This window comes from Choloepus didactylus, chromosome 16 (genome assembly GCF_015220235.1).
Source record: "Choloepus didactylus isolate mChoDid1 chromosome 16, mChoDid1.pri, whole genome shotgun sequence".
NCBI classification, from domain to species: domain Eukaryota; kingdom Metazoa; phylum Chordata; class Mammalia; order Pilosa; family Megalonychidae; genus Choloepus; species Choloepus didactylus.
Genome location: NC_051322.1, coordinates 17069030 through 17096107, shown reverse-complemented (window position 1 = coordinate 17096107; position 27078 = coordinate 17069030). Strand labels below are relative to the sequence as shown.

The 27078-nt window shown below is 41.3% G+C and overlaps 2 protein-coding genes across 4 annotated transcripts in view; one reads left to right on the top strand and one right to left on the bottom strand.

Annotated features, from left to right (window-relative positions):
• VPS4B (vacuolar protein sorting 4 homolog B) overlaps window positions 1-10415 on the bottom strand; it is a 51727-nt gene extending 41312 nt beyond the window's left edge. For both annotated transcript variants that reach the window (XM_037805711.1, XM_037805712.1), the window contains exon 1: window positions 10127-10415. In XM_037805711.1, coding sequence (XP_037661639.1) covers window positions 10127-10153 — 27 coding nt within the window. In that variant the 5' untranslated portion in view covers window positions 10154-10415. The remainder of the gene's footprint in view (window positions 1-10126) is intronic.
• The window catches only part of SERPINB5 (serpin family B member 5), a 102407-nt gene continuing 85426 nt past the window's right edge, over window positions 10098-27078 (top strand). Inside the window, exon 1 of one of the 2 annotated variants that reach the window (XM_037805708.1) lies at window positions 10098-10594. In XM_037805708.1, coding sequence (XP_037661636.1) covers window positions 10152-10594 — 443 coding nt within the window. In that variant the 5' untranslated portion in view covers window positions 10098-10151. Of the gene's footprint in view, window positions 10595-25189; window positions 25939-27078 lie in introns of those variants that run through there. The other variant, XM_037805709.1, reaches the window with a different exon arrangement.

Below are 27078 nucleotides of genomic sequence, written 5' to 3'. Positions count from 1 at the left end.
TGCATCCTTCAAGTCCTTAAGAGTGGCATTAATCTCTGCAATCCCTCCAGGAATCCGGTATTGCTTCTGATTTACTATTTTGCTAGGCAGGGGCAGTTCTAGCAGCTTCCATTTGCCTTTTCCAACATAACAGCCCTCACTCCACAAGTCAGGGAACCAATGTGAGGATTCTGCCAGTTGGTGAGTATGCGTATTCCAACTATGCATTCTGGAACTGGGGAAATAACACAGAAAGGGTCTGGGGACTCACTGGCCCCACTGTGAGATGGACCTGAATTAAAATTCCATCTATCACCTGACCTCCATAAGCCCCAACTCTGACTGGTGAACCAGAGGGACGTTTTGGGTCTCCTGGAACTAATGTCACTTCTGAACCAGTGCCTAATAATCCTCAAAATATCTGATCATTTCCTTTTCCCCAATGCACAGTCACCCTGGTAAAAGGCCATTATGTCCCCCTAGGGAAGGCTGGGAGGAAGATTAACAGTATAAATTTTTGGCAGTGTAACAGGGTCCTTCCTCAAGGGTACTCGGCCTTCCCCTCATTCAAGAGGCTCTGGATCTGTAAACTGCCTCAAGTCTGGGAATTGATTAAGGGGCCGTGACTCTCTGTTTTTGTAATTCAAGGTAGATTTTTGTTCACTTGACCTAGAATTCTTCTGCTTATACAGATCAAACAAGAATTTCATCTATTTTACTACTAGGTACTCCATGATATACTAGCCAATGCCATAAGTCTCTGCGAGTCAGATTATTATGACTGCTGCTTTGAGCCTGTTTTCCATTATGGTAGCCATGTCCACCTTGTCTTTGGTGATTAACTGCTGCCACGTGGCTTCTGCCAATTTGGGATCTGATTATCTCCACTGTGTTTAAGGATTCCAGCTCAGTGACAGCAGTTCCCATAGTAATATCTGACCTACAGAGAAGGGCGACTACAGAGCAGTTCAGGAATGATGGAGCTAGTCTCAAATTTATTCCTCACAGTCCTGGTAAAAGGTGTGTCCTCTGGACATTCCAGGGGTGTGTGAGAGGTCCTCCATGATAAATCCACCCTAACATTCCAATTCTCTAAGCCTTTGAATCCCCTCCTCTACATTATACCAGGGAAGTTCTGGCATTTTGACCTCAGGTAATGTCGGCTACCTTTTGATTCATGTTTCAGCCAACCACCCAAACTATTAACGTCCTTTCTAACCCCGCCAACTACAACATTATATGCAAAATCTCTGCTTAGTGGGCCCGTATCAGTAAATTCAACCTGATCCAACTTTATAGTCCTTCCACCATTATCCCACACCCTTAATATCCATTCCCATGAATATTCCTCTGATTTCTGTCTGCATAAATTGGAAAACTCATACAGTTCTTTTGGAGTATAGCATATTTTCTCATGGGTCACACTTTGTACCTCACCCTTTGGGGCCTGTTGGGACTTTAGTCTAGTTATAGGTCTTAAAGCAAAGACTAGTGGTAGGGGTGGGTCATGAAAAGAATTAGAAGCATCCCTCAAGCCATTTACCTCAGGACATTCTGTTACAGTTTCATCTCATAGAACAGAATTAATCTTTCCAGACAGAGGAGTGAGGGCTGCTTCCTCAGGGGAGGTGATTTTAGGTTTAGCAGGCTCTGAAGGGTTAATCTCTTTAGGTGGAGGCTGGATGGCAGGCTCCTCAGAGCAGACTGGAGGTTGGAAGTTGTTTCCTCAAGGCATGCTGGAGGTTGGGTAGCTGTCTCCTCAGGGCAGACTGGAAGTGGGGGGGCTGTTTCCTCAGGACAGACCAGTACAGGTATATCTAACAAAGACTCAGCAGAATCCAGGGTTCCAATGTCCTTACTGCCATTATTACCAATCCATATGTCCCAATTCCAAGTTTCAGGATCCCATTCTTTTCCAATCAATGCCTTTACTTTAACAGCACACACCCTGTGAGGTTGAGATTTTACTTTATGTTGTAAATCTGCTACTTATACAATGAGCCTCTGGGTCTGGTTTTCAGAAATCTCAAGTCTTTGGCCACAGAAAACAAGAGTTTCTTTCAGGGCACACATAGATACCTTTATATCCATTATACAGTACTTAAATTTCAAATTTGAAGCCTTTAGCTCATCCTTTTCTCTTATAACTTTATCCAGCATAAAACTAAGAGCAACCAGTCAACATCATTATACTTCTTAACTCTGCAAAACTCTATTAAGGTGTCAAAAACATTGTTACCCAGAGCCTTGCTTCGTACAAGAGTACCATCAGGAGAATCACACGGTGATATTTTACCTGTCTCCATTGCCAACTCACGCCATGGACTGTCAGTGCCATCTTGATTATTGGAAATGCAGTCATTAGTGCCTTTGAATCTAATCAGAGTAGAAAACCTATTGTAAAAGCCCATTTTAAGATTCTGTTTCTCAAGAATCACCCCACTTCCGATACCAAGTTGTGTTAGTTAGGGTTCTCTAGGGAAACAGAATCAACAAGAGTTATCTACAAATATAAGATTTTATAAAAGCATCTTATGCAACTGTGGGTATGCACAAGTCCAAATTCTGTAGGGCAGGCAGCAAACTGGCAACTTCACTCCAATGAAGGTGTTCGATGACCTACCTCCTCAGGCAGCGAACTGGCAACTCCGAAGAAGGTGTTCAATCAACTCCTCAGGAAACACTTCACTGGTTAGCCAAAGAAGAAGTGAAGGTCCTCTATCTGTCTCGCTGAAAAGCCTTCAACTGATTGGATTAAATCCAGCTGACTGAATTCTCTCATTACAGCAGACATGCCCTTTGTTGATCAGTCATAGCTGCACCTATTTGACTGATGATTTAATAAACCAGCCTGTGCTGGTTTGTATATATTGTCCCCCAGAAAAAGCCATATTCTTTAATGCAATCTTGTGGAGGCAGATGTATTACTGTGGATTAGGCTGGAACCTATTGGTTCAGTATATCCATGGAGGTATGGCACGCCCATTCAGCATGGGCCTTGATTAGTTTACTAGGGCTTTATATAAGCTCAGACATAAGGAACTCACAGCTGTAGCTAAGACAGACATTTTGAAGACAGCCATTGGAAGCTGATGCAGACATTTTGGAGAACACCATTTTGAAATGTAACCTGGGAGCAAGCAGATGCCAGCCATGTGCCTTCCCAGCTAACAGAGGTTTTCCGGATGCCAATGACTTTTCTCCACTGAAGGTACCCTTTGTTGATGGACGCTTTATGACCTTAAGACTGTAACTGTGTAACCAAATAAACCCCCTTTACAAAAGCCAATCCATTTTGGGTGGGGATTTTTTGCATTCTGGAAGCATCAGCAAACCGCAACACAGCCTTCTGGTTCATTAACCAGCCACAAATATCCTTTTGCAGTAATGGCTAGGCCAGTGCTTGCTTGACCAGACACCTGGACACCATCACTTGACCAAGTTGACACATGAACCTAACCATCACAGGGGGCATGGTTAAACAAATTGTGCTATACATGCACATCATGGAATATTATGCAGCAATATAAAGGAACGAACCACTGATACAACTTGGTAGATTGGTGAAATGCATCCAAGGAATTATGCCAAGTAAAAAAAGCCAATCCCAAAAGGTTATATACCTTATGATTCCATTTGTATAACATTCTTGAAAAGACAAAGTAACAGAAATGGAGAACAGATGGGTTGCCAGAAGATGGTAAGGGAAGGGAAAAGGAGGTGACTGTATAAAAAGGAACATGAGGGATCCTTTTGGAGATGGAACTGTTCTGTACTTTGTGGTGGTGGATACATGAACCAATACATGCGATAAAATTGCAAAGAACTTCACACACACAGACACACATACACACACACACACACACAAATGAATACAAATTAAACTGGGGAACTCAGAATAAGTTTGGTGGAAAGTATCAATGTCAATATCCTGGCTGTGATACTGTCCTACAGTTTTAGGATATGCTATCACTGAGGGCAACTGGGTTAAGGGCACACGTACCTCTCTGTATCATTTCTCACAACTGCAGGTGACTCTATAATTATCTCAAAATAAAATTTTAATTTAAAAAAACTATCTTTAATACTTAAAAATATGCACACATATACACAAAAAGAACAGACATGATCTATTAAAGTGTACCAACAGGATTTATTTAGGTAGTACAACTCTATTCTATAGATGTAAGAGCCAGCAGAAACAAATAAAACTATCATGGTTACGCTGTATTAAAAATAGGCACATAATAAAGATAAGAAAAAATTATTCAAACAATTAAAAAACCCAATCATATGCTGTGAACGGAATAATACACTTGGAAGCAGCTGCTCATGGACTGGAAGTGGACAGGTCTAAAGGCTGTCAGTGGAAGGAACAGGCCTTCCGCTGCAGGACCACTCTTCGTCTGTTGTGGCAAAAGGGAAGGATAAAATGGTATCTTTTAAAATAGACATGAATTGCATGATTTCACAGTTCAAACAGCTAAATTTTAAAAAGTTTTGTAAGCTAGGCAGAATATAGAAAATGGAATTCACAGCAAATGGTCAATTTGTGGTTGGTTGAGCCTGGTCATATAAAAATGAAGCCAATAACTGAATAAGAACAGATAAGCTATCATGGGTAAATTTAACATTCTGGGAATACCCAGGAATGACTATGGTTTGTTAATTTCTGGTGGGTATGGTAGGAACAGGTTCATAGAAATGTAACTATATTAGCTTATTTTCTTGGGGTACAGTAGGAACATGTTGAAAGTAAAGTAGTAATTTTAGGTTAGTTGTCTTTTTCTTACTCCCTTGTTATGGTTTGTTTGAAATGTTTTTTAATTGTATATATTTAAAAAAAATTTTTTGATACAGTTAATAGTTAATTTTAAAAAAAGAGTTAATTTACAAAAAACAAACAAAAAAAAAAAACAATGAACAAAATATGCAGAGCCCCCCTGAGGAGCTGCTCACTTCTTCAGCCACCCATTGCCCTCAATAGCAGTCAAGTCTCTTTCAGGCACCATATGACTGATATTTGTTAAACCCTTATAGTCAGTACTTAATACTCTGGCTCCAAATGCTGTTCCTACTAGTTTAATTGAGACTCTCTGATGATGGAAATATGCTATATCTGCACTATTCAATATAGGAGCAGTATCCACATATGGCTTTTGAGGAAAAGAATTTTAAAATTCCATTTAAAATTAAATTACTTTATTGAATTAAAATTCAAACAGCCACATGTTCCTTAGTGGCTACCACAACAGATTGCACACATCAAGGCTTTAATCAGAGATGATTTAAAGGATATGTATCTTTTGGTTTCTGCTAACATTTTTCACTTGAAATGAAAAAGACTTTCTTGTACAGTTTTGGACAGCAAATTATTCTTTCAGAATCTAATCGTTACCACTGCTACCACCCTAGCTCAATGACTATTGTTTTGTCAAAATTCCCGCCATGCCTTGAAAGGGTCACCTGCCTCCACCTTGCCTAAAGGCCACAGAGCTCTTTGAGGGCTTCCCATGGCCAACAGCATAAAATCCAAATGCTGGGTCATGACTTACCAGACCTTAAATCACCTGGGCCCTGGCTATCTCTGGATCTCACCTGAAACCCTCCAGTCCTCCTTCACCCGGCCAGTGGGTGTGTGCACCCCTCCGCTGGCCTCTCTGTGGGACGTCTCCTTTTCAGACCTAGTGCCAAGGCTGTGCCCCGTTCCTGCTTTCAGCACTCCCCCCACCCCACACCCCACACGCTCTCATTCCCGCAGACTGTTTACATCGCATTTACCCAGAGGCGTACTTTTCGGCTATCTCCCTTAGTAAGTAAGGAAAGGTAAGCTCTGCGGGGACAGGGATTTGTCTGGAGCACTGCTTTATTCCCAGAGCCTAGAACAGAACCTGGCACACAATGGGCACTCAATAAAATTATTAATGATGAACAAACTCCCTATTACTTCCTCAAATCATCTCAGGTTATTCCATCTCAGTCATATGTAACAACAATTTCTCTCCACTACATCATTTCCATTAGCATACAAATAGCCCTTCTTTAAAAACCCTTCAGCTTATGTTCCGTTTGCTGCCTTTCCCAGCCCAAATCTCACTGAAGTGCTCTCTACTCCCTCTTTGCAATTCCTTTTTTCCACTGACCCTTCAGCTCAGGCCATCTGGCCTTCTGTCACTTATCACATCACTACAACTGCTCCTATCAAGGTTCTTCATGATGCCAAATCCCAAAACCAGCTTGTGTCAGTCTTGATCTCTTCACAACATTCTACAAAATAGATCGTTCCCTTCCTCTTGGACCTCGTCCTCTCCTGGGCTTCCAAGCACCAGCCTTTCCTGGTTGTCCTCCTCCCTCTCTGAGGCTCCTTCTCAGTCTTCTTTGCTGTATTTTCCTCTCATATGCAACACAGAAAAATTACGGATCCTCAAAGTTTGGACTGGGTCTCCTTTCTCTCCATATACTCCCTCCCTAAAAGATCTGTTTTCAATGACTCAGCACCCTCTTCATGCTGATGACTCTCACAGGTATTCAGTTTTAAAACACAGCTGATCATGCTGATCCTCTGTTTCAAATCCTTCCAGGGGCTTGTTTTTCTCTTTACCTTTTTTGATCTGTCTCTCCATTAGAACATAAACTCCATGAGGGCAGGGATATTATGCCATTGTATTCACTTGTGTTTTTTTATTTTCAAAAGTTTATTTGAACATAACTATGCTAACAGAAATACACTCATATTGATTAACAGAATGCAATTTAAATTTAAATTATGCTACACAATTTGAACCAAAAACTTGGTACATGGTTTACGATTTTTAAAAAAAGGAAGGATTTGCAATCAGGTTTATTTTTCATCTATTACAAATGTATAAATGATTCTATTCTCCCTCAAATGCCTCTATAATAAACAACAAGAACCATGAGAAATTTACCTTTGGTTTGTTTCAGAAAAATAGCACATATTGCACTGTAAAAGTTTCCATTCAAATGTCCCCATAGACATGTCAAACCTGACATGTTCAAAACTGAATTTACTTTGCTCCTCCTGACCCTACCGTAGCCCCCAATATGCCCCTTCTCTATATCCCCAGAACCAACTCCCACCCTTCAGCTATCCAAGCCAGAAATCTGGGAGAAAACCCAAACTCCTCCCTCCTCTTTCCCTTTCTAATTGCAGATCCAGGCCTAATATTCTACTTCTTAAAATTTTCCCCATCAATCCTTTCTAACAGCTACTATTTTTATTTGCCCCCCTCCATCCATCATCTCCCATCACACAAAACCATGCCTCTTAACTGATCTCCCTGTCTCTAGGCTTGCTACCAGTCAAGTCTTTCCCTGTACACACATGATAGTTTCATCCTAAAACAAAAGCCTGACCAGACTGACATTGACTCACCAAAGAAGAACAATCACTGAGGGGCACACAGTTGCTGAATGACATGGCTTATCTCTCCAGCCTCATCCTCCACTTTGAACACTAAGTTCCAGTCATTCCAAATTACTGGCACAATCTGGGCTGCTCGGGCTCCATGCTTCTGTATACAGTGTACACACCACCTGCAGTACCCCATTCCACTTGTCTCCCTGCACAACCCCAGCTTCCCCAGACAGTGCAGGCGTTGTTCACCTGCTGCAAAGCCCTCCCTGATTTCCCCACAGAGGCCTTGCCTACCCTTCCTCTAGGTCCCCACTGTCTTTTGTATGCACTTCCAATGATCACGCTGTATCCTATTTGCCACTTTATGTCTATTTTCGTATGAGAACATAAGCCCTCTGAGGATGAGGATATGTTTCTTTTATGATTTCCCCAGGACTTGGCAAAACGCTTGACATATAGTAGGTGTTCAATATTTACCACTGAGTAAACTTTGAGTTTTACTTCATACTGCATTACTTGCAATTTCCCCCAACGCTTTCTAAAGTTTATTATACCTCTGGCATACGTTGCTTTTCTCTGCCTAGAATGCATTCCCCTTCCTTGTCAAAGGAAGCAGTAATATTGTAGTGAAAAAAAAGTCTTAAAACCAGAGAGACTTGGATTCAAAACTATCCTCAACACTAATTAACTGTGTGTCTTTCAGCAAATCATAATGTCAATAAGCCTTAGTTTCTTATTTTATGAAACTGGAATAATATGTACCTAAAAGCGCCGTTTTGAGGATTAAATGAGATTATATCAAACACCTACCAAATAATTAGTGTGAGTACCTTTGTCTTTATCTAAGCTCACATCACCTACTCTGTGAAACATTTCTTATTTGTCCTCAGAAGAATTAGATGTACCTTTCCTTTCTGCCTGTCCACGCTAATCTCTAGTTCTATTACAGCATTTATTGCCATATTTTCTGATTTTGATCTTTAGTTATTTGCATTTCCTATTAGATTATAAGCATCTGACTACAAATTTGCCTTGTGGGAAGTTTGTTCGTTATTTGAATATTCTTCATTCAAATTTCCTAGGTTTAGAAGGCTGAAAAGGTTGAATGGGAAAGCGCACCTGTGAACTGACCAGAAATAAAAGCATAACTCAACATCTCTCCGGATTTAGCACTAGCAACAATCCCATCTCCTCCCTTTAATATTGGTCAATCTCTAACTGATCCTGTTATGCATATCCAACGGTCCATTCCAAATATGATGCAAAATGATTGTAAAATGAAATCACAAATATAGCAAAACAAGAAAGACATCAGTAAATGGATGATAATTACATTATAGAATGTCCAAATCACATGTAAAGTCTCCCACAAATGAAGAGCTGGGGGGATATAACCAGTTAACTGACAAACCAATAAAAATGATACAAGACAGGAACTTCAAAAGAAATCACCTTTGATATTCAAAGGATCAATACTTTTAACAAATAAGCAATACTTTTCCCAAATACTTTTACTAATTACTCTCCTTCCAAATGGGGCTATAAATAAACAAATGTTAAGTGAAGATCAATGTATCTTAGTTCAATACAATCTTGTTGGAAAAGACACACACACACACACACACACACACACACACACACACACACACACATCAATGCCTGACTTGTTCTTTATTCTAAGAAATGAGCTATAGTTGCAATTACAGCATGTGTTAAAGATATAAAACATCTATTTTCATCATCTTTTAGTTTGATTTTCAAAATAAAAGTCCCAACTAAGCCTTTCTCCCCACTCTCTTTTCTTGTGAAATTTTGATCCCTGCTTAAGTGGGGTCACTCTGAATCGTCTTTCTCCTGGGTTAAGAAGGTCCTCAGTTATCTTTGGTGCCTGTACAAAGCACTCAATAAACGCCTGTTCAATCAACTGTAGCAGGACAAAGACAAGGATTCCATACAGCAATTTCACACTGACTCTTTTGTCCTAAATTGAGCCAGTGACCCGGAAGTCCTTCAGGCTAAGTCACACTCTAAACCCCACTGAAGCCCCAAATCCGTTCGAGAGATAGGAGGCACTTACATAAATTCCTCTTCTCAAGGAATTCCTTTCCTTAGAGGCCAAAAGGTTACATCTAAAATCTTAGCAGTCTATGATTTATTCACAAAACCCTGTACTCACTGTGGTGACGGGGTGGAGGGAGGAGTGAGAAGGGGCAAAGAGTGGAGACACATAGGAGTTTAAGGATATTCCCTTATCTTACATACTACAAAGGCAAGTGCATATAAACACATAAGCTCGATGAATTCACGGACATTGTATTTAGGCTGACTCCAACCTTAGGCGCCAGGGCTGTTGGTATATTTCTAATCATCCGACTGCCCGAACAAAAAAAGGCTTTGCTGTACCAGCTTCGGAAACTGTAAGAACGATAACCAACTAGTCCAGGGAAGTGCTCTCCAAGAATTACGCACTACAAGCCCTCTCTCCTCCCTCCCTTACATTCCTTGAAGAGCCTGTGCCTTCGGTCTGTCCAGTCCGGTGCAATATCGGCTGGTTAAAAAAAAATTCACAAAGCCAGAAAGGTCAGGAGACCCCAAAGGCAGGCCGGAAGTGACCCTTCCTCTAGGGAGTGCCCAGACTCTCCCACCCGCGCCCCGCCCTCCTCCGCCCCGCACCCGGGCGCGACCGCTTCCTCTCCCCGCCCCCCATCCCACTTCTCGCGCCTCCCCTCTGCTCCAGCTCTCAGTGGGGTGGGAGAAGAGTGATGATACCTGGAGGTTGGATGAAGTGGATGCCATGGCGGAAATCCGAGGCGATTCCCTGGGGAGAAACCAGGGATTGGGAGGGCCAACAGGATCGACGTCGAGCCGCGACCGGTGTGGCCCCAAATGTCGGGAGGCTGGTGGCTCTTGGACCCTGAGCGGCGCCTGCCCTTCGGGAACTTGGGAAACCACACCGACCTCCACAATCCGCCAGACCCTCCTCACCAAACTTCCGCAATCCGGAGCCCCTCTGGGCTCTCGTCCCTCCTCGAGCCGTGAGGACTTCCGTCTTCGTCATCAGCACGCGCGCTACCCAGTCACCGGATTCCCGGCGTCTGGCTGTGACCCTGGCCCTCTGGAGGCGGGGAGAGGCGGCGTTGAAGCCAATTACAGGCCTGGAGGAAGTCAGGCTTGGCTCAGGCGCACTGCAACCCCGGCTTCTGGGCAGGAAGGCGGCCTGGAGAGCGGAAGGGGAGCGTAAGCTTCTGGGGACAATTCCCTTTTCTTTCCGAATAACTTATACTTTGGAATGAGTTATTGGCTCTGGCTTCTCCCATTCCACATCCGCTGCTTCGTCACTCTACGGCTTTTGAGTGAAAAGAATTATCTCGTCTCTAGACCGCACTGGTTGGGGACTTTGGGCCTGTTACTGGTCCTTATTGACTCCGTTTCCTCATCTGTAAAATGGGGTACTTACAGTCCCTACCTCAGGGCTGTGGACAGGAGGGGTTATGCGCGGTGAGGGGATTGACGGGCAGTGCCACCTCTGCACGTGCCCACACTGTGCGCTTATTCAGCAGACGTTTGTCGTTTGCTTCTTTACCGCTAGACAAGGCTCTGGGAAGATTCAGAAAGACATGGCCGCTGCCCTCGAGGGGATGTGGGGAAGCAGGCTCTTGAACGCAAATCTTGTGAGACGGATAGGTCAGATATTTTACCAGTTACAGTTACTAGGAAGGTTATTGACTGGAGAGGTTAAAGTGCTTTATGCAAGCTCACAGAGGTCAGGGATCGGTGGCAGAACTAAAACAACTTTTCCTCAGCCCTGCTATTGTTTTGCAGCCACAATCCTCTGTTTCTTCTTCCTTTCACAGTTGAGCTTCTCAAAGGAAAGTGAAATAGATGTTTAATTGCTCTGCCATTTTATTTTCCACTCCCTAGTTATTTCCAATATCTGACACCCCCAAATAAAATATTCCTCTCCCCCTTCTCAGTGGGTATCATCGACCACTCATTTCTTGAAATCTCTGTGTAGCTTCCTAATGTTCCTTGCCTAGCTCTTCCTCTGTCTTCTCTTTTTTCTCCTCTCTAAGTGACGAATTTCCTCAAAGACCTAATGTCCTCCCCTCTCTCACTACTCCATCTCTGTTCATCTTATCCCCTTCCTGGCTTGGAATCTAGATCTCCAGGCCCACCCTCTCTCTGCCCAGCCTTTATTGCTGCCTCCCTGCCCAGCCTTTATTGCTGCCTCCCAGATATCTCCATCCATCCCTGGGTTTTTCCTCAAGACAGATACAAAGCCCAACTGATTATCTCCAATCCCAAACTTCCTTCTCTTGTCTCTCTTCCAAATGGTATCGATGAATCTCCCTCAGCCAAACTCAAAGCTCAAAGCCCCCGCTCTGCCTTCCACCTACCAGCCCTCCCTCCCTCTCCTCTGTTTCCTTCCAGTTAGTGATACAATATTGTAGGGACTCCAGACTTTAGCCAGTAATAGACACTTAATACATTTTAAACTGTTTATCTGAACTGCTTAAAAGAAATCAGTGTTTCCCTAATGACAATCAAACCTGATTTTGCCTGAAGATACAACCAGACTCCAACTTACCTTTCAATTCAAACCCTAAACCTTAATTGAACACCCACTAAATGCAAAAGTCTCCTAGGCATTAGGAAACTACAAAGAATAGCGGTCCTTGCCGTTTAGGAGTTTACCATTTAGTGGAAGAGACAAACACAAAAGAGTTAAAAAAGAAGAATTTTATTGAGATATTTACTGAGTACCACCATATGCCAGCCTGTTTTAGATGCTAGATATGAACCAAACTGTCAAATATCCCTGTTTTATCACCAGTAATATGTCATTTTGATATTGTATATCTACTGATATGCAATGGGAAGGGCACACCACCTCTGTGGTATTCTTTCCCCAAATCTGTATTGTCAGTCTGATTATGAGAAAACCCCAGAAAAAAAAATTCTAGAAAATGCCTTACCAGTATTCTTCACCAGTGTAATGATTGTGAAAGACAAGAAAAGGCTCACAGTTTGGAGGAGACTAAGGGGATCTGATGATTAAATGCAATGTGGAATCCTGGATTGTATTTTGGAACAGAAAAAGGACACTAGTGGAAAAACTGATAAAATCTGAATAAGGCTTGTAATTTAGTTAATAGTATTGTACCAGTATTAATTTCTTAAGTTTTGATAAGTGTCCCATGGTTATGTCAGATGTTAGCCATCAAGGAAGCTGAATGAAGAATATAGTGGAATTTTCCATATATTGTTACAACAATTATGTGAATCTGACATTTCAAAATAAAAATTTTTTAAAAGTCCCTATTCTCTGGGAGTTTACAATCTATTGGAATAGAAATTTTTTTGTCTTTTTCCTTCAAATCTAGATCTCTAGGTCCATCTCCAGGGTAAAAGTGTAAATGTAAAAATGTTACATGTGTAACCATTTACAACCATTTATATTCTGTTAAGCCTGTAAGGTAGATCATATGGATCCCATTTTTCACAAATGAAGAAGCTAAGCCTGAGTGAGATTGGTGGAAGTTCCAGTCCACTGGGCCCCTAAGTGGCCGAGCTGGAGTTTGAAGCCAGGTCACCTGACTCCAGCTGCAGTTTCAGAAGGCAGACTGTGACAAGTGCTGTAATTGAGGCAGAATGCCCCGTGGGGTCACAGAGAAGAGGACACTCTTCTGATAGGGTAGTTAGGAATTTCTTAGGGAAGGTGTCATTTAAATCGAGTCTTAATATCTTAAACAGAGAGACAAGGCTGTTTCAGGCAGCAGAAAGAGCATGAATACAGGCATGAAATTGAGAAATACATGACAGTTTTGATGACTGGGAGCCTGGGGAGCAGAGGGATCTGGGGAGGAGAGGGAAGGAGCAGGACATGGAGCTATAAATGCCCCAGTGGGCAGTGCCAGGCTCTCAAGGCTTTGATAAGGAGTTTGGACTTTATCCTATGGGCAGAAAGGATTTGTTGAGAGGTTTTACCTTTATTCCTACTTTCCCTTCCTTCCTTCCTTCTTGGTAGAGCAGCGATTCAGTTGGATATTGGTTTTATGAAGATGAACTTGACAGTCGTTTGTAGAATGGAGGGGAGAGATAGGAGGCAGGAAGAGATAGGAAGCCTCAGCAACCGTGTTGTATTTTGGACAAAATAGGGTGTGCAGGGCCAAACAGAATATTCCCCATGCTTGGAGCATATCCCCTCATTCCTTGCCTCTTGGGTTTTGAAGGAAAATCATCTCTCCCTCAATTCTTTTCACCAATTTGACCTGTTAAAATCATACCTATTCTTCAAGTGCCAGTTCAAATGTCACTTCCTTAAGAAACCTTCCGGAATCCTCTCCAAATGCTCATTGCACTTTGCACCTTGTATTGCCCTGAGCAAGTGCATGGCCAGTGCCTATTACAGTGCCTAATGCAGAGCAGATTCTCAAAACGTGTGAGCCTCAGCATGAAGTGTTCTACCTTTCTAGACTATAAAATCCTGAAATGCTAAAACTTCATCTTATTCATTTTTTTTACCCTCTTGCACCCAGCCCCAACATATACACCATCTAAGTATATGCTTAAATAGTCACGGTTCATTGGACAAAATGAAATCTCCATGCTACTGATCAAGGGATTGGGAGATTCGAGACGCCAGCTGGCTGGTAGGCAGCATTTGTGGAGTCAGGCTCACATCCAGCCCATCCAGGACTGAATCCATCCCATTTGCATCTTTTTGTAGGAAAAGCCTAATATTTAGGACCTCATAGGTTGTCCTGCCCAGCCACTCATGTCTACTCAGAAGCCAGGTCTCTGCTTGCCCAGTCACCAGTTCCCTCCCTAATCCCGGAACATAACTCTAAGGAAGCAAAGTGCTGACAGGGCTGATCATGTGAAAGAAGTGACTCAGAGGAAGTTCTCAGGTGGGAAACTTGTTGGCCTATCTCAGGCAGCATACCTAGCTGAATGTGCACAGTTATCCTGGAGGCCCATCCCTTTCTCACTGACTACTATTTGTTTTATTCACACGAAGCCACAGAGTGTTCACGTACTGATAGGTAGGTTTGGGAACCACCCTTCGACGTCAATCAGACACATAATAGAGGGTGTGGGCCTTGAATGAGCCAGTCATCATTTTGATTACATAAGGGCAAAGATAATGTAAAGAATTGGTACAGAAGAAAAGAAGTTTGCAGGCTAATACCATCATCCCCAGGCAATGAAGACCTGGCACACGAATAATTCACATGCAAAGAGTTAGTTCCAAACACCTTTATCCCATGCCACTCAACCTGTCTTTTCCAGGATGGTTTTCTCCAAAAATGCCTCCTTTCCTCTTGTTCTATATTCAGTGTTCAAGCTGTCATGGCTTAGATAGTGTTGCCCCGTTATGCTTGTTGAGGGAATGTGGAAAACATTTGATCCCTTCTCAAACCCTATTTTTACTGTCTCGGGAATTATTTGGCAGGAGCTGTCTCCTTTATTTTCCTGTTTTAAGACCCTTTGCTCTATTTTTTTTTTTTTTTTTTTTTTGAGGTCTATATCTTTTATTATTCTATTTATATACAGGGCCGAACCAGGCAAAACTCATCTATGGTGTTAGAAGTCAGCCTGCTTCTACTGACTTCAGAGTGTATCAGTTATCTACTGCTGCGTAACAAACCACGCTAAACATAGTGACGTAAAACAATGACAACTTCTTCTTTTTTTTTTTTTTTTCACTTTCTTTTTTTTTTATCTTCATTTTATTGAGATATATTCACATACCATGCAGTCATACAAAACAAATCGTACATTCGATTGTTCACAGTACCATTACATAGTTGTACATTCATCACCTAAATCAATCCCTGACACCTTCATTAGCACACACACAAAAATAATAAGAATAATAATTAAAGTGAAAAAGAGCAATTGAAGTAAAAAAGAACACTGGGTACCTTTGTCTGTTTGTTTGTTTGTTTCCTTCCCCTATTTTTCTTTCTTTTTTTTTTTTTTTTAATCATCATTTTATTGAGATATATTCACATACCACGCAGTCATACAAAACAAATTGTACTTTCGATTGTTTACAGTACCATTACATAGTTGTACATTCATCAACTAAATCAATCCCTGACACCTTCATTAGCACACACACAAAAATAACAAGAATAATAATTAGAGTGAAAAAGAGCAATTGAAGTAAAAAAGAACACTAGGTACCTTTGTCTGTTTGTTTGCTTCCCCTACTTTTCTAGACATCGATCCATAAACTAGACAAAGTGGAGTTTGGTCCTTATGGCATTCCCAATCCCACTGTCACCCCTCATAAGCTACATTTTTATACAACTGTCTTCGAGATTCATGGGTTCTGGGTTGTAGTTTAATAGTTTCAGGTATCCACCACCAGCTACCCCAATTCTTTAGAACCTAAAAAAGGTTGTCTAAAGTGTGCGTAAGAGTGCCCACCAGAGTGATCTCTCGGCTTGTTTTGGAATCTCTCTGCCACTGAAGCTTATTTCATTTCCTTTCACATCCCCCTTTTGGTCAAGAAGATGTTCTCCATCCCACGATGCCGGGTCTACATTCCTCCCCGGGAGTCATATTCCACGTTGCCAGGGAGATTCACTTCCCTGGGTGTCTGATCCCACGTAGGGGGGAGGGCAGTGATTTCACCTTTCAAGTTGGCTTAGCCAGAGAGAGAGGGCCACATCTGGACCCTTTGCTCTATTATTCCAATCAATTGACCTTTGTCAATGCAATTGGAAAAATAGCATTGTGTAATCTTAGAAACACTTTCTGATACATTTAAAGATAAAATTATTTGCTTCATAATAATGCGGTATGGAGGTGGTCGGGTCGGGAATGTGTATGGGAAATACAGATGAAACAAGAGTAGCCAGAAGATGACTGTTGTAGCTGGGAATGAGTATATGGGCATTCGCTGAACCAATCCCTTTACTTTTGTGTGCAATTGAGATTTTCCATAGTTAAGAGGTTTGTTTTTTTTTAAATTGTATTTCCATTTTTGTATTGAACTCTCTGTCCAAGTTCTTTGTCCAGTTTTCTGTTGAGGTGCTCACCTTTTCAACTTTTTATTTGTTAGAGTTTTTTTTATATTAAGGAAGTTCTGCAGTTACAGAGTTGCAAATATTTTCCCATTTTATTCTTCAGCTTATTACTTTATTTTTGGATACAAGATTTAAGTTTCAACACTGTCACATTTATCACTTTTCATTTTCTTTTTTGTTACATTTAGAAAGACCAACTACCAGCAACAACATGCAGTTGCCTTCTTCTAGTGGTATTTCATTTTTGCATTGACTCTGTTTGACCTCTTGGAACTTATTTGGTATGACAATCAAGATTATCATTTAATTTTTATTTATTCCAAATGGGTTAGTCAATTGTCCCAATATTATTTGATGTCCATCTTTTCCCCAGTCATTTGAAAAGCTACCTTTATTATATATCAATTCCCCACGAGAATTTGTCTGAAATTTTTGTTATGTTTTGATTATTCCTTTTCACCACCTATTCTTATGCCAGCACAAATTGTTTTTACTCCAGTAGCTTTGTAATACATGTCAGTCTCTTGCGGGACTGCCGAATTCATTCCAAGCAGAATGCAGTGCTAGTTAAGAGCTTAGGCTCTGACATTAGAATGTTTGGTTCTTGTTCCAGTTTGCTAATGCTGCCAGATTGCAAAACACCAGAAATGGATTGGCTTTTATAAAGGGGGATTATTTGGTTATACAGTTACAGTCTTAAGGCCATAAAGTGTCCAAGACAACACATCAACAATCGGGTACTTTCACTGGAGGATGGCCAATGGTGTCCGAAAAACCTCTGTTAGCTGGGAAGGCACATAGTTGGCATCTGCTCTAAGTTCTGGTTTCAAAATCACTTTCTCCCAGGACATTCCTCTCTAGGCTGCATCTTCTCTCCAAAATGTCACTCTCAGTTGCTCTTGGGGCGTTTTTCCTCTCTTAGCTTCTCCAGAGCAAAAGTCTGCTTTCAACGGCTGTCTTCAAACTGTCTCTCATCTGCAGCTCCTCTCTCAGCTCTTGTGCTTTCTTCAGTGTCCCTCTTGGCTGTAGCAAGCTTGCTCCTTCTGTCTGAGCTTATACAGGGCTCCAGTAAACTAATCAAGGCCCATGCTGAATGGGCGGGGGCCATACCTCCACAGAAACTATCCAATCAGAGTCATCACCCACAGTTGGGTGGGGCGCATCTCCATGGAAACAAGGAATTACGATCTAATCAACAGTGATATATCTGCCCACACAAGATTACATCAAAGATAATGGCATTTGGGGGGACATAATGCATTCAAACCAGCACAGTTCTCTTGACTCAGCATTTATTATGCAATTAATCTCTCTAAGCTGCCATTTATGCGTCTCCAAAATGCTGAGAATCACAGCACCTATTCTTGGGGGCAGTTGGGAGAATTAAATGAGACTAACGTGTGACAGAAGTGTGCTTAGAACATAGTTAACACTCAAGAAATGTTAGCTATCAATACCTTTCAGGATAGCTAAGATTTTCTTACATGTATTTTTCTGTATGAACTTTAGTACCATTTTGTCAAGTTCTGCCTAAAAAGCCAATTTATTTTGTAAGTGAATTGATAGATTAATTTAGGGCAAGTGGACATCTTTACAAAATGGAATTTCCCTCAGGTTTCAAGAACATATCTTTATTTATGGAAGTCTTGTATGCTTCTTAGTTGAGTTTTTTCTGCATGTAGTTTCTGAACTTTTCTTTTAGGTTTATGTATACATATTTTATGTTATTACTGCTGCAATAATTAATAGTGTATTTTCTTCTCTTATGTTTTCTAGCTATTTATTGTACGTATGCAGGAAACTATGAGTATCTGGAAGTTAATTTTGGCAGGTTAATAGTTGTTTCTAATAGACTGTCAATAGATTCTCTTGGGGTTTCTAGGCATAGAATGAAAATACCTGCAAACAATGACTCCTTTGCCTCTTTCTCATATAAAGTTAAAAATGTCAAGAATAGGCATCCTTGTCTTGCTCCTGACTTTAAAGGGAATGTCCATAGTATTTCATAAATAGTCATTTTGAATGTGATTATATTAGTTTTTCATTGCTATAGAACAAATTACACAGACTTAGTGGTTTAAAACAATGCACTTCCTTTATCTCTGTCACCATGGGCCAGGAGTCCAGCATGGCTCTCCTGGGTTCTCTGCTAACGATCCCGCAAGACTGAAATCAGAATGTAGGCTGGGCTGCATTCTCATCTGGAGGTTCAGCCTGGGAAGGTTATGCTTCCAAGCTCCCTCCAGGTGTTGGCAGAATTCCTTTCCTGGTGGCTGTAGAATTCATGACAGCTTGCTTCTTCAGAGCACAAAATGAGAGTTTCTGCTGCTTCATGTTGCTAACTTCAGGGAAGGTTCAGATCTTCTTTTAAAGGGCTTGGCTGATTAGGTCAGACCCACCAAATCAGAGTAAACTGATTAGGGACCTTAATTACAGCTGCAAAATCCCTTCACTGCTGCTGTCTTCTGTTGTTTTGAAGCAAGTCGTGGGTTCTGCTTGCACTTAAGGGGAGGGAATTGTACAAGGGCTCGACTCTTTGGAGACCTTAGGGTGTGACTGCACAGTAATCTTTTGAAACATATCTATAAAAGAGAGGGGAGAAATTAATATTCTGTTCTTAACATAAGAGAAGTATGTAATATTCAAAATTCTAAATACTATATCCACTAGCAAGAATAAAATTTTTTGTTGGTACTATATATGTTCATATATATGTATATATGTATAATTTATATATTGTGGGACAAAAATAAGTATTGCATTCATTAAGCTAAAAATAGATGATATAAAATGGAGTGACTAAAGACATGCTGATAAAGAAAGGCTTCCTGATAAAGCACTGCCTGGAGCCATCATATGAAGGGGAAGCATTTGGTCTCAGAAAGAGGAACCACTTCTCCAGACTTGGAAATACCATTACGAAGACACAGTTTAGGAGTAAAATTGATTCATACATTGATGATCTTGGAGTCCACAAAGAGCTTGCTTTCCACAGTGAAATGGATTTCAGTTGTCTTTTGAACAGACAAAATTCCCCAGGATGACTGCCACTAAATCAATACAAAGGTCTGTGGTGAGGGTGCCGGGTGGATTTCTACCAGTTTTAGTCCAAAATCAACCTCCAATGGCTTCCTGTGGATAAATTTGGGGAAGATTTAGGAAAATTAACCTCAGGACGACCCCAACACTGAACACAATCTTCCAAATAGCAACAGTGCCTTAATCCAGTTAACTGTCTACATTAGCACAGGAATTTTGCATCTTGTTATCTAAGTGAACATTTTCTCATGAATTACAGTCTAATTTAGTTCTTCACTGACCGATTTAGTTGCTAAATCAATCAACTTGACAATGATTAAGCAGAAATAAAATGAATGCATCATAAGAGTAGCAATTACATGTTGTTCCAGAGGCTCAAATACGATGTCTTTTTACTAGAGTTTTTTTTTCCCTGAAAATAGCAGAATGCTTTCTTTGCCTTTTTTAGCAGCTCATTTGCATCAATGTCAAGCAAATCTTTGTGGAGACCTTAAACTTTGATTTGTGATCTTTTCTTCCTTTTCAAAGAGAAGGGACTTACATTATTTCTTGATACTGCAAGTACTCTTTATTCAGTTTTCTTGAGATACATTCACATACCGTACAATCAACCACAGTGTGCAATCAGTTGTTCACATTTCCATCATATAGTTGTGCATTCATCACCACAGTCAATTTCTGAACATTTTCATTTCTCCCCCAAAATAACAATAAGAATAAAAATACAGGTAAAAAAGAACACCCAAGACATCCCATCCCCCCTCTCCAGCTCCCCTATTATTCATTTAATATTTGTCCCAATTTTTTATTCATCTGTCCATATGCTGGATACAAGGAGTGAGAGCCACAAGGTTTTCACAATCACACAGTCACACTGTGTATGCTATATAGTTATACAATCGTCTTCGAGAATCAAAGCTACTGGGTTGCAGTTCAACAGTTTCAGGTATTTCCTTCTATCTATATCGACACACTTAAAACTAAAAAGGGATATCTATATAATGTGCAAGAATAACCTTCAGAATGAACTCTCAACTTCATTTGAAATCCCTTAGCCACTGAAACTTTTTTCATTTCTCTTCCCACTTTTGGTCAAGAAGGCTTTCTCAATCCCATGATGTTGGGTCCAGGTTCCTCCCCAGAAGTCATGTCCCACGTAGGGAAATTTACACCCATGGGAGTCATGTCCCACATGGGGGGAGGGCAGTGAGTTTACTGCTGACTTGGCTTAGAGAGAGAGGCCACATCTGAGAAACAAAAGAGGTTCTCTGGGAGTGATTCTTAGGCACAATTATAAATAGGCTTAGCCTCTCCTTTTTACTGCAAGCATTTTTAAAATGATCAAACTGTGTCACAAAATATATATATATATAAATTTGCTTGTGGTTTTGTGTTGAGTACATAGAGAAGCCCTATGCTTTCATTATTAGCTAAACATTTGATAAATAGCCCTCTGCAGATCTCTGAGTAATAGGTAAGAGTAATGCTCAGTTAGAGAGGGGTGTGGGGCAGGACCGGGGATCCCTGAGAAAAAGATCAACCTGATCAAAATGTTATGACTGAAAATCAGCTGGTAACTTTCTTCCTTTTGATTTATCAGTTTCCATATTTAGTAAATATAGATTTAAAGATGAAACATTTCCATAGTGTGATAAAAAAACAAAAATTGCCAAACCTAAAAATGTCTTATTAGAAGCTGCTATTTCAATATACATTAAGGTCAATATCTTGACTAGATAAGCCATTTAATGCTCCCTGTTACTGTTCTATTTGTAATTGTGTTGGATGTTGGAATCAAAGAATATGGAATGCAATTCTTATTTATATGTGTTAATAGACAGAAACCCTGGGACTCTAAAAAGAGGCAATAGAATTGGTGAAACACCTATGCTTGAATCAGTAATACTTTTCATTCACTAAATCAACTGGTGCTAATTGAGCATCTATTATGTAGGTAGCACCAAATTAGTTACTTAAATGAATCCCAAAGAGAAGTCAAACATGGCCCCTTCTTTCCGAGAACTTTTGGTATAGTTGGAAAATAAAGTGGAAACAAACAGAGAGCAGGTCACATGGGTCAAAATGAATGATGGGTAAAATGGTGCAGCCACTGTGGAAAACAATCTGGGGGTTACTCAAAAAGTTAAACATAGAATTACCATATGATCCAGCAATTCTACTCCTAGGTATGTACCCAAAAGAATTGAAAACAGGGACTCAGATGGACACTTGCACCCCAATGTTCACAGCTGCTATCTTCACAATAGCCCAAAGGTGGAAACAACCCATGTGTCCATCAACAGATGAATGGATAACAAAATGTGGTCTATCCACACACTGGAATATTATTCAGCCATAAAAAGGAATGACGTTCTGATACCTGCAACAACATGGGTGAACCTTGAAAACATTAGGTTAAGTGAAATAAACCAGGTACAAAGGGCACATGTTTATTTTTCCACTTATATGAGGTATCTAGAATCAGCAAATTCTTAAAGACAGAAAAGGAGATGATTGGAGGTTACCAGGGGCTGGGGGAGACGGGGATGGGGAGTTATTGCTTAGTGGATGCAGAGTTTCTGTTTGGGAATGGTTCTATTCTGGAAGCAGTTCTTGTGATGGCTACACAATATTGTGAATGTACTTAATGTCACTTAATTGTACACTTAGAAATGGTGAAAATGGTAAATTTTAAGTTTTGTGTATTTAAGTTTTGTGTTTTTAAATTAGGTAATATATCTATAGCATACAATTTGCCAGTCTAACTGTTTTCAAGTGCACAATTCAGTGGCACTATCTATATTTACAATGCTGTGCCAACCTCACCACTACACACTATGAAAATTCTTTCATCGCCCAAAACAGAAACTCTGTATCCAAGTTATATATATTTTACTACAATAAAAAAAAGAAAAAAATCCAACTAAACATCTGGTCCAATAGCCATAAAACAGGCAGTACTTAAAAATTAATAATTTAAAAGTATCAGCAACTTCCTTATTCTACTCCCCAAATGTCGAATGGAATATTCAACTATGATTATCTCAGCCTGTAATTATTCATGCTGGTGAAAGGAATGCCTCTCACTTTAAAAAATGTAATTTTTCCTTCATAATAAAATCATGAGGCTCCTTTAAAAAAAGGATCATAGAGACAATACGATGTATGAGTTAAAACAAGTGCTAAGAAATGTTGGCTGCAGTGTTCCTAGAAAAGGTTGGGCCAGAACTGTGACTTAAGAAGAAACTTTAGATACAATGATGGAATTTAGATTTGTTCATTTAAAGACACTCTGTTACTGAGGAGAATTGTCCCTTCATGTTATTTAAATTAGAATTAACAAAATGGAAGTCTTGAAAGCTCAAATGTTTATTCATAATCTTGGCCAAATTCCACCTTGGAAGGGTAAGAACAGGATAAAATCCACAGTCAATTCAATTATTTAATTTCACTGTATTAAAGCTCAATGTTGCCAAATGATCTCATTATCAAATTATATTTTCAGGTCATCCTGGGAAAATAAGTTATTCTGTGCAAACAAACTACTCTCAAGGGCAACCCCTGGCCAACAATATTGTGAAGTTGCAAATTGGGTGTATTTTTTTCATCAGAAAATTCCGTCTTCTTTTCCCTTGTACTCTTGGAGAGTTCTGTAACTTACCTAACCAAGCACAACGAAGCATTGAGCCAAACAGCATCATGAAAAACCACTTAGTAACATGTGAATGACATCTAATAGCAATCTGGAAAATAATTTTGTAATGGAGGGAAGTTGGACCTATAAAAATCATACAAGAAAGCAGGAGATTCTAGTGCTAATCCCAAGTGCCTTCTACCTGCTATGATTAGGTATTCACAGGTTGTCAAAATATTATTGTACCAGTTGCCACTGAAGGAAAATGTTAACTAAAGAAGTGAAAAGACCAAAATGTTCAGCTTTCACCATTGATGTTTTGGTGCCTATTTTTTCAGTGGTGGGATTTTGTAGAAGCAAAAGGTTCAAGTTCCCTCCTAAAAGAGCAAGTAAACTACCCCTATCAAGGCAAGGAATACGTAAAGCAGAGTAGTTTTATTATGCCAGAGACAAACGAGAAACTCCAGGAAAGGGATAAGAGCCCCTAAGGTGTAGATTTAGGTCAAGGGAATATATACTTTAGAGGGAGATGGGGACATTAACTTATTGAGCAGTTGGCTCACTTCAAAGCCCCCGGAGTGTAAAGTATCAAGTAATTGACCCAAGTGGACAATATGTCCATCAACAAATCTAAATTGAGTCGACTATTATTATGTGGAAGGACCCTTCAAGCTTCTTCTCAATTCCCCGAATGAAAAAGACAGCATTGTGCATTGATTGTCTAACTAAAGGATATTACAACACCATATATATATATATATATATATATATATATTTTTTAACTTTTCAAATTTTCTTTTTTTTATTAAATTCAGTTTTATTGAAATACATTCACACAGCATACAATCATCCATGATATACAATCCACTGTCCACAGTATGATAACATAGTTATGTGTTCATCACCACACTCTATCTCTGAACATTTTCCTTACATCAGAAAGAACCAGAACAAGAATAAAAACTAAAAGTGAAAAAAGAACACCCAAATCATCCCCTCATCCCACCCCATTTGTCCTTTAGTTTTTATCCCCATTCCTCTACTCATCCATACACTAGATAAAGGGGGTGTGATCCACAAGGTCTTCACAATCACACTGTCACCCCTTGTAATCTACATTATTATATAATTGTCTTCAGGAGTCCAGACTGCTGGGTTGGAGTTTGGTAGTTTCAGGTATTTACTTCTAGCTATTCCAATACATTAAAGCCTAAGAGGCAACACCATATATTTCTGAAGAGCCACTGGAGAAGTTGTGTTCTCTATGTGTTTGCACTTTGTCATGTGAACTCCTGAAAGTCCTGGGTTCTAATCCTGACTCCTCCTTCAACAGCTACAGGACTTTTCTCCGGCATGGAGCAAGGGGCTTGGGTAGAAGGCCGTGTGACCTAATCTGTACCAGACTCTGCCACTGACTTGCTTTGCAATATTGAGGAAATGACAGCTTCTCTTGTCTTCAGTTTGCCTGTCTGTGAAAAGGACAGGCCAGATTTGATCTTTTAAACTCATCCCTTGGAGCATAATTATTTTATTTGAAGTGATTGTGGATGCTTAGAGTTGCATCTTAGCTTTCTCGCCAGACTGTCTAGGCACTGTGGTATAACAGAAGGTACTTGGGACTTTGGAGCCAGATCCAGGCACAAGCCCTTAACTGCTCTGAAACTTGGTTTTCTTATCTTTAAAACTAGACTAACAAGTCCTGCTTTTCAAGGCTGCTGCCAAGATTTGAAATAATGGACCATGAATCAGTAACCGGTGGCGTTTTTAATGTTTACCTCAGTGAACGACTTGATGCCAAGGTCTAGCGTTATTCCTGTGGGAAAATAAAACAGAGTTTGTAGCAATCTACAATTTCTAGGTCATTGCCGTGGCGGCCACAGCATAACGTTATCTTTTGTAGTGCAGACAGGTAGGACATTTTAGGAAAACTTACTATTGGAGTCTGGTGTTGGGTTTACAAAGGTATTGGATGTTGCCTGGGTAAATGTCCCGCGCTCAGACCTTTACAGTTAATTCTGACACTTAATTCTCACTTAGTTCCGCAGGCAGTTAGGCCAGCTCCAGCCGGCCCCAAGTTGACTTGAAGGGCTAGAATGCACTTTAAAGGCGTCTTCTCAGCTTGGCATTTTCCTCAAAACCCTTCGCTTTAGACTTCTCTTGTTTCACACCCTCCGGGCTCGCGGCGTCGCCATCGCTCCGGGTCTTTGCATTTTTGCCACATCGTGGATGCTATGGGGTGTGTCCTCCTTCCTTCATGCAAGCACAGAACAGCAGGCGGGGTTCTGCCAGCTCCGCCACTCGCCTTCAGCCCGTCTGACCACCAGCAATCATGAGAAGGTGAAACCCTTTACACCGTTACTTATAATGCCTGAAATTAATGTATCGCACTGCGGAGCACCTGCCGCGCCCTCACCGTCCTTGCACCTGGGGCTGGTCGCGGGGGCGCACCGGGAGCCTTAGTGGGTAGCGTCCGCAGCCGCCGCGGTTTCCCTGGCAGCTCCCGGCAGAAGGCACAGCCCGGATCTCCCAGGGTTTACAGCCAGGTCACCTCTGCAGACAAGCTGGGTTTGGTGCTGCCGGAAGGGGGAGCGGCAGCGCGGCTCGGCCGGGCTGGGGGCGAGGAGAGCGCGCTCTCGCGGCCCCTTGGCTGGGTTCTCCCGCGGGGAGAGGCGGGGCCGGGCAGAGGCTCCCGGGAGAAGTTCCACCAAGACTCATTCCTAATCGGTGTAGAAACTCACCTCTCCCGCGGACATTCACCCAGCCTAACACGGAAGAGAAAAGCGGGCGTCAGATACTCGATGTGAGCTTGGCTGGACAACGTGTGCCCCTCTAGCCCAATGTCCTCCACCCAAAGAGGGACAGTTAATGTAAGTTGTTAATATGTAGCCCAAGATGTGGTACAAGAAGTATCCGGGAGGAAGCATGTCCCTGATCAACGTGAGGTGCCAGGTGTACCTCCCTGCCACGTAAATATTTATATATGAGAGGTAGCCTTAGCTCATATTGGTCTGTATAGTTTAACAATTTCCTATAAGATTTTATTCACAAATTAATTTATACATTTATATGAATACTAGATTTATAGGTTTCTTAGCTCTTTGCTACGTCTAAAATATTTCCATCGTGGATTGAAATAGTTTTAAAAATATTTTTAAAGAAATCTCACCAAATGTATTAGCACAGAGAGCAGAAGATCGTGTTTGGGGTTTTTGGTAGCCGGCAGCTTCCAGACCACCTGTGTCAGTTTCCTAGGCTGCCATAACAAATGGCCACAAACCGGATGCATCAAAACAACAGAAATGAATCCTCGCACAGGAACTAGAAGTCGGAAATTAAGTGTCAGCAGGGTGGCTTCCTTTTGGAGGCTTTGAGGGAGAATCTGTTCAGTGCCTCTCTCCTGACTTCTGGTGTTTTCCGCCAATCCTTGTCGTTCCTGGGCTTGTGGACACAGCATTCCAACCTCTGCCTCCCTCCTCACATCGCCGCCTTCTCCGTGTGTCTCTGGGTGTCCTCTTCTCTTAGAAGGACACCCCTCCTTGGGTTTAGAGCCCACCCTCATCCAGTATGACCATCTTACCTTAACTAATTGCATCTGCAAAGACCTATTTCCACATAAGGACACATTTGGAGGTTCTGGATGGACCTGAACTTTGAGTGGGAGTTATTTAACCTACTGCTCCACCCTTCCTGGTCTAAGGGACCCCAAAATTGTCCAGTCATGGTGGGAGGCAGGGGTCCTGCTTCTCAGTGTGGAAGCTGGGGTGAAGGGTGAGGGGGAAGATCTCTCTGGTGGATAAGCAAAGTCTAGCAACCACAGCTCTGACCCTGGCAGCTCTTGTTTGGACTTTTGGATCCCGAGCTAGTGGCCTAAAGCTTTAGGGACAGTGAGGTTGGACTTCAGAACCCTGCAGTGGCGTGAGTGTCTGAGCAGGCGGTCCTGTCTGTGGCTGTGGCCAAAGGCTCATGAGTGAGTGGGTTCTGGCCAGACAGCTGCTCAGGCTCCTTCA